The sequence below is a fragment of the Columba livia genome, chromosome 1 (genome assembly GCF_036013475.1).
Source record: "Columba livia isolate bColLiv1 breed racing homer chromosome 1, bColLiv1.pat.W.v2, whole genome shotgun sequence".
NCBI lineage: Eukaryota > Metazoa > Chordata > Aves > Columbiformes > Columbidae > Columba > Columba livia.
The window spans coordinates 78678861-78691440 of NC_088602.1; the positions used below are offsets into that span (position 1 = coordinate 78678861).

Genomic DNA, 12580 nt, shown 5'->3' on the forward strand with positions numbered 1-12580 from the left:
GAGTGCAGAGGAGGGTGATGAGGCTGATGAGGTGCCTGGAGCACAAGTCTGATGAGGAGCAGTTGAGGGAACTGGGGCTGTTCAGCCTGGAGAAAAGGAGGCTTGAGGGGAGATCTTATCGCTGCCTACAACTACCTGAAAGGAGTTTGTAGCATGGAGGGTATTGGTCTCTTCTCCCAAGTAGCAAGTGACAGAACAAGAGGAAATGGCCTCAAATTGCACCAGGGGAGGTTTAGACTGGATATTAGGAAAAAATTATTCACAGAAAGGGTTGTCAGGCATTGGAACAGGCTGCCCAGGGAAGCAGTTGAGTCACCACCCCAGAGATGTTTAAAAGATGTGTAAATGAGGTTCTTAGCGACATGGTTTAGAGATAGACTTGGCAGCATTAGGTTAATGGTTAGACTCAATAAAGGTTTTTTCCAACCAAACCGATTCTATGAAATTCCATCAGAAAAGTCATGCAGCAGTTCTGGGCTCCCCAGTTTAAGAAGGACAAGGAACTACTGGAGGGAATCCAGCAGTGGGCTATGAAGATGATTAGGGGCCTAGAGCACCTTTCTTATGAGGAGAGACTGAGAGAGCTGGGTCTGTTCAGCCTGGAGAACAGAAGGCTGAGAGAGGATCTCATCAATGTTTATAAATATCTCAAAGATGGGTGTCAAGAGGATGCAACCAGACTCCTTTCAGTGGTGCCCAATGATAGGATGAGGGGCAATGGGCACAGACTGAAGCACAGGAGGTTCCATCTGGATATGAGGGGAAACTTCTTTACTTTGAGGGTGCCAGAGCACTGGAACCGGCTGCCTAGAGAGGTTGTGGGGTCTCCTCTGGAGACATTCAAGACCTGCCTGGACACATTCCTGTACGATCTGCTCTGGGTGAAACTGCTTTAGTAGGTGGGTTGGACTAGATGGTCTCCAGAGGTCCCTTCCAACCCCAACCGTTCTGTGATTGTGTAATAGCTTATCCTTCCTCCTACTAATCACTTCAAGAGGAAACCTGTGAAGAGACACACATTGTTAGCTTGAGGGGAATAAATACGTAAATAAACTCTGCAAAAGAACGAGACTACAGATAACATTAAATCATCTGAATTCTGGGCCAGGATTTAACAGGGTGACTGCAAGGTGAGAGGTTTCCAAAGGCAGTCCCAGCTTCTCCAGCGAGACAGCCTTTCCTGGGTCAGGCGCCAGGAATCCACTGGCACGTGCTGCCTCCCTGACGAAAAGCCACGGCAACGCCACGGACTGCCAGCCTGTGAAGGTCAGCGAGGTAACAACCTCAACAGATGCAGATGACCCTAGAACTAAAGTGAACCTCAAATGCAGAGGCACTACAGTATTTGAAGATGCGCTAAGATTTGTACTGAAGGTCAGCATATAATTTTACTACCTCACAATTAAAGAAATCGTAAATTCAGCAGTGCACTCCACAGAGGGCAAATGAAATTTTCCAGACCATTTTCTTTCAGGGAAAAAGCAGAAAGACAAACTTGAGAATCTTTGGTTTTTTGGGGTTTTTTTAATGTAATTTGAATTACCTGATTTTGAAAGACACATTTGCCTCAACTCCCACAGAAAGCTCAACATGTTATATTCTAATATGTGAGGGCACAGTCTCAAACTTACAACAACTTAGCTTTACAACTGCTCTTTGTTGTAATTTTGCCCCATCACTCTTCCCTATCTCGGTGGTGGTGTGGCAATATCAACAGCAACTTTCTGCCATCCTTCATCACCACCCCCCTAGCTGAAACTTCATAGGCTGACTTGATTAAAAGAGGTATGAAAGCCTCCTCTAAAGAGTTAACATTTTTGAGAAATCATTTGAAAATTGAAATTCTGTGCAGCCCTCCTACCAGCAGCATTCTGCCAACACATTCCCCATAAAACAAGATGGATCATAAACTCCAACAGCAAAATTTTCAACCCTTTTCTATTCAGTAAGTTAACAAAGCAACAGTCTTGGGCACCTTTGCTGGGGATAGCAGGCAGCTGTGAATGCCCTCCCTGGTCCGTTACAACACACCAGAGTCTGTTCACTGCACCCACATCCCCGCTCAGCACTGGGAAACAGGTGACACATTTACCAGCGTTCCTTAAATCATCCCAGATGAAAGTTCAAGGCAATCTGCCAAGTCAGCAAGAGCAGGAACTGGTGATGATGAGTGAAATCTGTCCATCTTTGCCCTCAATGAATCCAAAGGTTACCCAGCAGACTGTACCCAGAAAAGCAGCCCTGCCAGCTTCAGGCAAGGGGACAATTCTGGCCCAGCCAAGGTTGTCACAAGAGACATTCTGTGGCTTTCAGCACCAAGTCCCATAAAACACAAGCAAGACTTGAAGGAACTTTAAAAAGTTGCCACTAAGACGTTTATTATTTTTCAATTTCCAAACAAGTAAAGGAATACCGAGATAATGAGAAGACTTAATTCTAGTACCCCTTTAAAAAAAAAAGTTAAACTTATGTGTCTGAATTTAAAAAGCTTGCTGATCACTACTACCAAAATAATTAAAAAGTTCTAATGTAAGAAAGGAAGACTGTAGTGGAAAGCCTTTAAATTAAAAGAGCATGGTCCTCAAACAGGTGAGAAATTACATGAGACACACAAGCAGAATTTGAAGAAAGGAAGCTGACAAACAGTGAAGTAGGTAATACAAAGAAACAACTCTGCAAACTGTCTAAAAGCTATTTAGCTTTCCAAAAAAAAAATTATGTTTAGAAGCTTAAAACCTTTTTCTTATACATTTGCCCATTGTAACGTACCAAAACTAGATGATCTTTTGAGGTCCCTTCCAATCCCAAACATACTGTGAAAACAAAGCAAAAGGTAAAATCTGCAAAATACAGAAATGCTTTCTCAGTCATGAGATACCTGGGATATGATGAAATACACAGTATCCAATCCTCTAACCAGGCCATGTATACCTATGCTCTTCATAAAGTGTAAAAAAAAAAAAAGTTCATTTCTAACAGCTGTGGTCCCAGAAGAAACCTCTTTTTCAAAACAGCTAACTTTCAGAAGAATAAAATTAAACAAGACACAAAAGGGAAGTGGAGTAGGAGTCTTGTTCTCACCATCTCCTTCACTTCTGAATAGAATGAAGAATGCCACATGCCTGTGCATATTGAGCCTTCTCCAGCTGCTTACTTTAAAGCACTCTCAAATCATACACCTGAATGTACATGAATACTATTTTGAACTTTCACGTAGCATTATTTTTTTCTGGCTTAATCCCAGTAAAAATTCAACTAAATTCAGCTTCTAAAAATGAAGTTTTGGGGGGTTTTGTTGTTGTTTCTTTGCGGGGGTTTTTGTTTTTGTTTTGGTTTTAATTGAAATTTTATCAAAATTCAGAAAGTCAGGTTTTTGTTTCAGATTAAGAAGAGAAATTTTCAGCAGAGGTATCTGACTTTTCCTGAAGTCATACAGCCGTAAGAAACACAGCTATCACAGACACTATGTGCAAACTCAAGCCTAGCATTTACTATTCACCAAAAGTAATACGTGGCACTAAATATAGCTGCACAATTCGCAATCCAAAACTTTTACATCTCAGACTCAGACCCTAATGTCAAGTCAACATCCCGTTTTAATCAAAGAGAGTTCTCTTGATTATGGGGTACAACGCGAGTGAAATGATGACATGTCAATCAGTAGGAAGGAGCCACAGAGGCATTTAATGGCATTTTATCACATGCACTAATTTCCATGAATTCTGTCTAGACCAAGGTAGGATACAAGGGTCAGTTAAATTTAAATAACTATGGATCATGCCTTGAAAACACTAATGCCTCTCTGAAAAGCTTTTATTAAATACATTGTTCTGTCTACAGGTACTTACTGTAAAGCTTAAAAAATATGCTTTCTGCTAACGGCTTAAAGAAAAGGTTTAGTTAAGGATACTATAAGCACAATCTGCTTGACACAAACTTCTATAAGCTTGACTGTTGCCAATTAGCTGATAACAGAAATAGTTGAAAATAAATGTTGTGCAGGGTATAATTTTTTTCAGCAAGAATGCACCAGCTAAAATAATTCAGAAACCTACTATAAACAGAAGCATTGAGTCAAAGCTGTGCATCTCACAATAAATACTGTTAGAATCTGCATACTGATATTTCTGCTGCCTTAAAAAAGAAAAAAAAAGGCATTTTACATACACAAATCTGTGCCCGGTGACATTTCCAAAGTTAACCTAGTTGTACACCAGCCTTCAAGCTGTTCACACTGCATGTTCCTGGGATTTGATCTCTCCAGCATCCTTACTCCAGAAAGCTACATTAAAACTGTGGACAGTGTGTTGCCACCTCTCACAACAGTGATGTTTCTGTTAAAGTCCCATCATCAGGTAACGTGAGGTTTCAGGAAAACTCTTATACTGATGTTTTTCAACATGCTCCTATATTTCATTGATTAGGGCAAAGAAAAGCCAAAGTATGTAGCTAATGATATTTGCTAAAGAACTAAAGCTACAAAACCTAACTGTAAAAATCATCAATGCCTTCTTAAATTGCAAGACTCTGTTTAAATAGATTAAATATTTTTATTGTGAATTTCAAATGTTTGAAATCAATGATGTTACTAAATACATTGAAAACTAGTCCATAATTAAATAGACAAGAACTCACAAAGCCTGCCTGAGATGACTAAAATTATCACAGCGTCCTGCTCACGACATTTTGTACCTGTCTGTCCTTTACACCATCTTAGGATCCAATTCTTCCTTCCCAGGAATCTCAAAATTGACTCAAACATTGTTTAACATCTCATTCTTGTTAAAGCCTAAAACCCCAGATTCTGCACCGCATTGATCGGGAAAGCTACTACACAGTTCAGTGTATTAAAACCACCCTTCTATCAGAAAAACCATCCCTGCAGCTGTCAGCACAACACCTCTGCCACTCTGGATCACAGACCAGTGCTCTCGTCCCAAATACCCAGGCATGGAGGTGCAGCTCGCTGCAGCGAAGAGACGGACTTACGCTCCCTCTATTCACTTTTGGAAACTGGGATGGTAACGTGGAGCAGAAAGGTGGTATGAACAGGATTACTCAAAACGAAGTTCCATGAAAATTTTCCAATTATGGTCCATAGAGCCCTTAGCGTACTGCAAGTTTTGAAGTGCTAAAGAAACCCAGTGATAAAACATCTAAAGTCTGCAATACAATGAGAAAGCATAAATTTGAACACTGTAAGAAAACATTTTGGATGGTGATTGTACTCAACCATGGCACATACTACAGCTGTTCCCCATTCTACCTGCAAGCTTGGCTGAGATGTGTTGGCACAATACAGCCTCTGACAACATTTATATTCAGCACCGCATTAACGTAAGGTAACACTGAAAAATCTGACATGCATTGTTCAGAATGCTGTGTTGCCAAATTAAGAGTTACAAGTGTTAGCAAAAAATAGCAAGAGATACCATTTGCCAACCTGATGCAGGAAACAGGAAAAAGTATTTCCTTTTTTTATACTTTGCACAAAGCCTGAATTTGTACCAGCATGCAAGGCATGCCCCTACTATTGCTATCCTGTTGAGCAGTAAAGCACCTCGCCACTTTATCTTTACTTCGGCCTCACAGCTTTAGATTGCTTTGTAACTGTATTTTCTCTTTTTAAAAATAATTCTAAAAAAATATTTAAATATTAAAAAATTAAAGTATTTTATTTAAATAAAAGAGATGGATTTAAAATGAAAGTTTCAACTTTACTTAGTTTTACATGCAACCAACTATTGCGATTTACAGTACTAGCTTTTCCCTATCAATCATACCTGACCATCCATTAACCAGAACTTTGCACATATCACAGTCCTGAAGTGAATGAAAGGAGTTACCAACCCACCTCTGGCACATTTAGCTCTCTGGCAGAAGTCCCATGTGAGTTATGTCAGTTTCAATGAACTTGGTTAAACTAGCATTCACTCCGGTTAAATATTTTCTACTCTTGGCAGATAATGACTTCTTCAACAGCACCCCAACTGATGAAGTGTTGTCATCAGCTAACAGAAGCAGTCTTTATTTCCTAATGGGAAGAAAAGACTGAAGCCTACTCTGAATTCATAAAATTCATTCTGAAATACATTGTCACAACAGCCTCTCCTACATCACTCACCCAATACTCTGGCTTGATAATTACATCGTGATGCTACGCTGCTACCCCAAGCACGAGTTAACAGCCCCCGGTGAGAAGCTCAATTCTCTCCAAATACAGGTGTCTGCTCACTAAAGACCATCACATCCATAACTTAGTCACTGGGTTTTGATGGGGAAGTTGAACACATCCACGTAAAACAAACAAACAAACCACCACAAAACAAAACCAAACACAAAAAACTACAACACACACAAACCTTTGTTGTGACTCAATACAACCTTCCCCACCCTTACATAATCCCACTGGTTATCACAAGAGAACTAGAAAGTGAAAGTGCTCAGGAGACACTAGTTTCCCAGAGAAGCCGCTCCCACACACGTGGCTTTCCGACTCAGTAAAAGCAGAAAAACTTCCCTGGCTTGGTCCAGGTCCAGAAAACGCACAGACATCTCCCTCAGATTTTTAAGAGCTCTGTTCCACAATAAGTACAAGAAGTCAATAATAAAAAAAAAAAAAAAAAAAAGTTTCCTACATGAAATCAAGTAGGTGAAGACACTGCTTTTAAGCTTTTTGTTTAATTTTTATGCTAAGAAACATCAGGAGTATCAGGAATGTCATCTTTGGCTCTTGTCTTTTGCCAGATAACAAGCTAGTAATAGCAAATCAGCATCTTCACTACAGAAAGCAAAGAGCAATAAAACAACAAGGAACCCTGGAAGCACCCCTGGGCACCTGGATAACACCCCCTTCACTGGCACACCATCAACAGCTGTAAGGGGGTGACTGATGGCAGCACCCCAGACAACTCCTGGCACAGATGACATGTGAGGGTTAAACACCTCTCAGGTAGTTCTGCGAAGATTTTGGCCCTGCCTGAAATGGCAGCCTCCAAGTTCGCTAGTTAACAATTTAACAACTCTGTCACTGCACCAGCCCCCAGCATCCAGGGTGTCTCTCAAGCCAACCATTCACATCGCTGAAGTTATGGAGCCAGCTGCTCAGGGACTGAATAACTGGACGGTCAACACTTGGGTGGGTTCTTCAGCCGGGAAGAAGAGAAGATTTAACCAAAACCAAAACAGAAACTACATCTTTCATTCATCTTCAGTTAGAGAAGTCCCTGAACAGCAACTGAATTCAGAGGCTTAAAGAGATGCTACTTCCTGCTTTAACATATCTTGTCAGGCATAAGAGTGCAAGAAAAGCAACTGTTCAATTATCCTCCCACTTATCTTTACAAAGCACTCTTAAAAATGTGAAATATTTTTTCTATTTTGAGACATGGTAATTTGCTATTTGAAGCTGATGGGTTTTGTCATCTTTCGTAACTGCTGCTCCTCATAGTTGTAGATACAGAGTCATCCTAAAAATATATTTTCAGCAAGTACTAAGGATATTTTAAAATAACATTACAAAAGATTAACAGTAAAATGCATAAACCTTAATTTTCATATTCTGAAGCAGTATTTTGCTTTCAATATGTGGATGAAAAGATATGTAAAGACATTATTTTGGATAGATGCTAATGATAGTACTATAGTTGTAAACTTCTGCTACCACAATCAAAATGATTACTGAACTTCCATGAAACATTTTCTAGAATGCAACAGGTTTTTAAATGCTATTAAAGGTTTCAGAAAGGTGCAGATTCATGGCATATACCAATTAAAAAAATCCAAGATTCAGCAGGATTGTATAGCTACAAAAAAAAAAAAAAAAACCACACAACAACACACACAACCACATCCATCTCCTCCCACCAAAATCCATGAGAACATTCACAAAACCAGAAGGCGTTCAGCACAGCAGTCTAAGAGCTTCCAAATTTACTTTGAATCACTGATCTTTGCACCTTGCTCCAGCTTCCAGAAAATACAAGCAGAAGCCTATGTAGGACGTGTAACTACATGTAACATGAACTTTTTCATGAACTTTGTTTTAAATAAATAACAAGAGGTGTGTATCTAAGTGTGACTCTGTAACACTTCAAATAATTCTTGCCAATCACTTAGTAGTCACTGCAACCACTTTCAGTAAACCATTCTGCTCTTCCTCACCAGAGGAGGTAATAAAGCTTTAAACACCAGCAGTAGCAGGTATAACCCCCATATTCAAGCCCATCACACAAGCAGCCCGCCTGCCACGCAGCCCAAACACAGGCAGCCCATTCATGGGGAGATAAGTACCCCAAGCCCCATTACGTGACCTGGGGTGCATTTCTGAGGGACAGTAGGATGCCTTCGTTTGGGTCACAGGCAAGAGCAGGAGCCTGCAGCCTCTTGGATCCACCAGGCAAACAGTGGGTCAGACAACCCTGAACTCAACTGATCAAAACATGAAGACTACATAAACGTATCCTTGGAAGGGTGCCACCTATCAAGATGAAAAAAATACCAGAACAACTTCCAAAATACTGCGCTTGTGTAGCAAGTCACAAGTGGATAATCCATGTGACCATCTCTTGCCATCCAGCACTACATCAACCTCTATTTCCATTGTTGGGGGCATATGACTATCATCTTCTATATGACCTAGTGCAGCATTAAGAAGTTAATGGCTATTGCTTTCAGGAAAGAAAACCAGTCAGTACCATATTATTAGCTAAAATCTTTCAGTAATATGTACATGAAATGCATGGGATGAGCAGAGCAGAAGCACACACATGTGCTAGTACAATTTCTTCCTTACTACCTCGAAAAAGAGCAAAAGAGAGGAAGTAAATAGTATTAGACCTTGCTTAGCGCCATGCATTATTTCAAGTGGTAAATATCCTTAAAGGTTTGTGCTTATTTTTATAAAAAATGGGCGGACCTGACACACCTGACTTTATTCTACTGTTTCTGTGATTACACTGGCAACGTGTTGCTGAATTACGGGTCTGAAATAACAGTGGGTGTGGGAAACCAAAGGACAGATAGAACAGACTTTAAATCCATGTATCAACCAACACTCAGCCTCCATCCAGAAGCAGCAGAATTGATAATACACATTGCTGAGAGGCCAGCTAAATACCACTCTTTAAAACCCAGTTCCTTCAGTCTGTTGTTCTGAGACGACCATCATGATAATTATTAGTTAGAGCTGACACACTGCTGAAACATGTATGACCTCTCCGGATCATTTTTTCCAATTACTAGAAATATCACCATTCACCCACCCCCATTGCCAAACCCGCTGCATAAAGGACACTGGCCAAGGGAAGAGTCTGCACAGCACAAGGGGCAGCCTTGGATGGTCTCAGGGAGAGAAAAAATAAAGTAAATCAACATACACATGCACCAGCACAAGCTGCCCCCGTGGCAGTGGTGCAGGACTGCCTGAAGTATGGGGTATCCTGCAAAGCACATGCCTTAGCTCTTCAGCAGCAAAATGCCTGACAAAAAGTATTGTACTGGATGGAAATACAGACAGGGCAAAATCAGAAGCTACTTATTTTTAAACTTCTCAGGCCATTTACCTTTATTCACATGCTTCAGTCTTAACATGAACATTACAGATAACCAACAGATACCTAACAACATTAGGGAAGCACATAAGACCTGTGAGCAACAACAGTAAGACAATTAATTATTTGCTTCAGGAGATAAATTACAAGTTTTAACTAGGAGTCAAGATGACCAGTAAACATGAAAGAAAAAAAATTTCTTTTGACCCGATCCAGATGCTTTAACTACACAATAAAATAAAGATAGCTTCAGTGGGAAATGGGCTCTTTGTATTAGAGCATTTATTAATACAAACCTCCAAGTAATGCTGAAGTTTTGACACACAATCCTGCACAATAGTAAGAAAACATCTGATGAACAATGTTAAGAACCACAGCTCTGAATAAGGTATGTTGGTAACTCAGGCATCTGTCTTGAAAAGCAAATATATTTCTGCTTGTATGTGGTTTCTTCACACTAACAAAAAACAATAATGAAAAACTTCGAGGTCCCCAGAACAAACTCTCACTATTCATGGAGCATGGGATTTTCTTCTTTTGAGGGAAGATGACGAGTTAGTGGTACGGTAGCTTCTTCAGCTTTCAACCATGCATCAGCTCACTGTACCTTTACAATTTTTCTTCTTATATGCAAATAAGCTGAACAATGTTAAAGTTTGCCATCCAGTTAGCAATTCATTAGTCTGAATAAGCAATGAGACACTCACTTTGGAGTCAAATAATATTTTTTTTCAAAATATTCTCAAGATTGACCTGCTCCCCGCCCCAGCATGCAACTAGGGATAAAGTAGGTAACAAGGAGTTTCAGATAACAATCAGATGATTCAACAGAAATAAAAAAGAAAATCCATACCATGGAAAAATTGTTTTATACAGTTTCTCTAGATGCTTTGTCAACATTAGAATTATTGCTAATTTCACTTTTTACAGCAGTAAGGATTACCAGGTGATCTACCACTACCAACCACCCTTTAAGTTTATCCTCGATTTACAACTAAAGTAATCCCGAACTACTGGGCTGCAAGCAGTAGTTCAGCTGAAAACTGTAATATTTCTTCTTACATGTTACTGACAGAAAGTACAAACAGCCAGCTCTGACCACCATACACCAGGTATGACATAACAGAGTATCTGATACAATAATTAAGGGATATTTAAGTAAAACATCAACACGAGGTTCTGTAAAAGATAACCTCATTCATGAAACTTGTCAGGTGACACAGCAGCACCAAATCAAGTTGTTCAACACAGAAGACCCAGGTAGCATGGGACCTGGGAGGAAAAGCCTGCTACATCAGCCTGCTAGCACACACCTCAACACTACTGACTGAGGAATGAAGAGACAAAATTCAGGCCTTGCCTTCCTGCTGAAGCGGCCAAAGTCACTGCTAACTACTTCCAACTATGATAGTAGAATTTCGAGATGCATGCCTCTCCCTCCAAATGAGCTTCTTGAATGTAAATTGAACCAATTATACCTTAATCACGGCATTCCCACTATCCACTGTAAGGACTGGAGCCATTAAACTTCCACACTGACTGCACCAAAGCAAATATACATTTATCCTCTCATAAAAGCATCACATGCCATAAAAAAAATCACCACACAAGGAAGAGAAGGCAGTCACATTGCTAACCAGAACAGTTCCAATAACCAGCAAGTTACCCTTAAAAAAAAAAAAAAAAAACAAAAAACCAAACAATTTTTAAAGCACTGTGATTTGATTTTAGATTTTTCTCTTGCCAATTCAGTTCACTTCAAGCAAGGAAGAGCTGTTGAAGGTTTCAATTTTTTTTTTGTTACAAAGAAACATTTCCCAGCAACTCCTGGTACGCACTGAGATTCATGAACACTGTCGTTCCCTTAACCACATTTCACGATGCACATTAATACCAGTCCCCAAACCCAGCACTTTTTTACTCGGGCAAGAGCGTCGCAGCCAGCCGTATGTCACACGCTGGAAATAGCGTTCACCTTTAGCAGGCGGGCAGGGATGCCGGCGCTGCAGGGTCATGCCGTGCCATGTACAGCATCTCCCTCCGGCCCCGGGCTCACGCCGGGGGCTCAGGCAGGACCTGCCGGTCCTCACCGACACGCTGCTCCCCGTCCTGCCGCTCTGCCCAGCAGCTCTGTCAGTGCAACAGGCCCGACCGCCCAGGGCCCCGGCGCCGTCGCAGCCCGGGGAGTGGCGGGTCTCTCCCGAGGCGAGGAGCGCTGAGGGGAAGGAGCCAGACCGGAGGAGGGGGTGAGCCGCAGCCACGGTCACAGCGGCCCCGCTGCCCGGCCGCGCCCAGCGCTGCGCCCGGCCCCGCCGCACCCCCCCAACAACCCCGAGGCGGCTTCGCAGTCGCCCTGGCCCCAGCCCGGGGCTGGAGCGACGGGGACAGGGAGAGGCCGCGGCGCAGGGAAGGCCGCCCCCCCCCTAGTCAGGAGAAGCTTCCCACGGGCCCGGGAGACAGCTTGGGGGGGAGGCTGCGCCCCCGTTGCAAGGGGGAAAAGTTACCGGCAGGGCGAGGACCGGGCGCCGGGGCAGCAGCCAGAGCCGCACAGCAAAGGAGCGGCTGCGGGAGGGGGTTGGGGGCCAGGCCCGAGCGAGGCCGGCGGGGCGGCAGGGACGCGGCGAGGGGCGCGCAGCCGGCTCCCAGGCCGGGCCCTGGCGCAGGGTCGCGGGCCGGACCGGTGTCTCACCTTGGCGGCGCCGCCGGGCTGCAGCACGTTCTGTTCCACCGTCATGGCCCCCACGCGGCTCCCGGCTGCGCCCCGGGCTCGGCGGGCGGCGGCGGCGCCGTGCGGCAGCGGCTGGGCCGGGCCCAGGCTGGGCGAGCGGAGCAGGAGGCGGCGGCAGAGGAGGAGGAGGAGGGGCGGGAGGGGGAGCCCGAGTCACCGCCAGGCGGGCGGGCCGCCGAGGCGGGCGGCCGCCATGGGGGCAGCGCGGATCAGCTCAGACCCCGCTGTCACTCCCAGCGCGGCCGCCACCGCCCAGCGTGCCCGGGGCGCCCAGCGCGCCGCCGGCCCCACCCTCGGCTCG

The 12580-nt window shown here is 43.3% G+C and overlaps 1 protein-coding gene across 17 annotated transcripts in view; it reads right to left on the reverse strand.

Annotated features, from left to right (window-relative positions):
• The window catches only part of USP25 (ubiquitin specific peptidase 25), a 396463-nt gene extending 383994 nt beyond the window's left edge, over positions 1-12469 (reverse strand). For 16 of the 17 annotated variants that reach the window (XM_065063760.1, XM_065063673.1, XM_065063681.1 and 13 more), the window contains exon 1: positions 12241-12469. In XM_065063760.1, coding sequence (XP_064919832.1) covers positions 12241-12285 — 45 coding nt within the window. In that variant the 5' untranslated portion in view covers positions 12286-12469. The remainder of the gene's footprint in view (positions 1-12240) is intronic. The other variant, XM_065063795.1, reaches the window with a different exon arrangement.
• Positions 12470-12580: the final 111 nt, after the last annotated feature.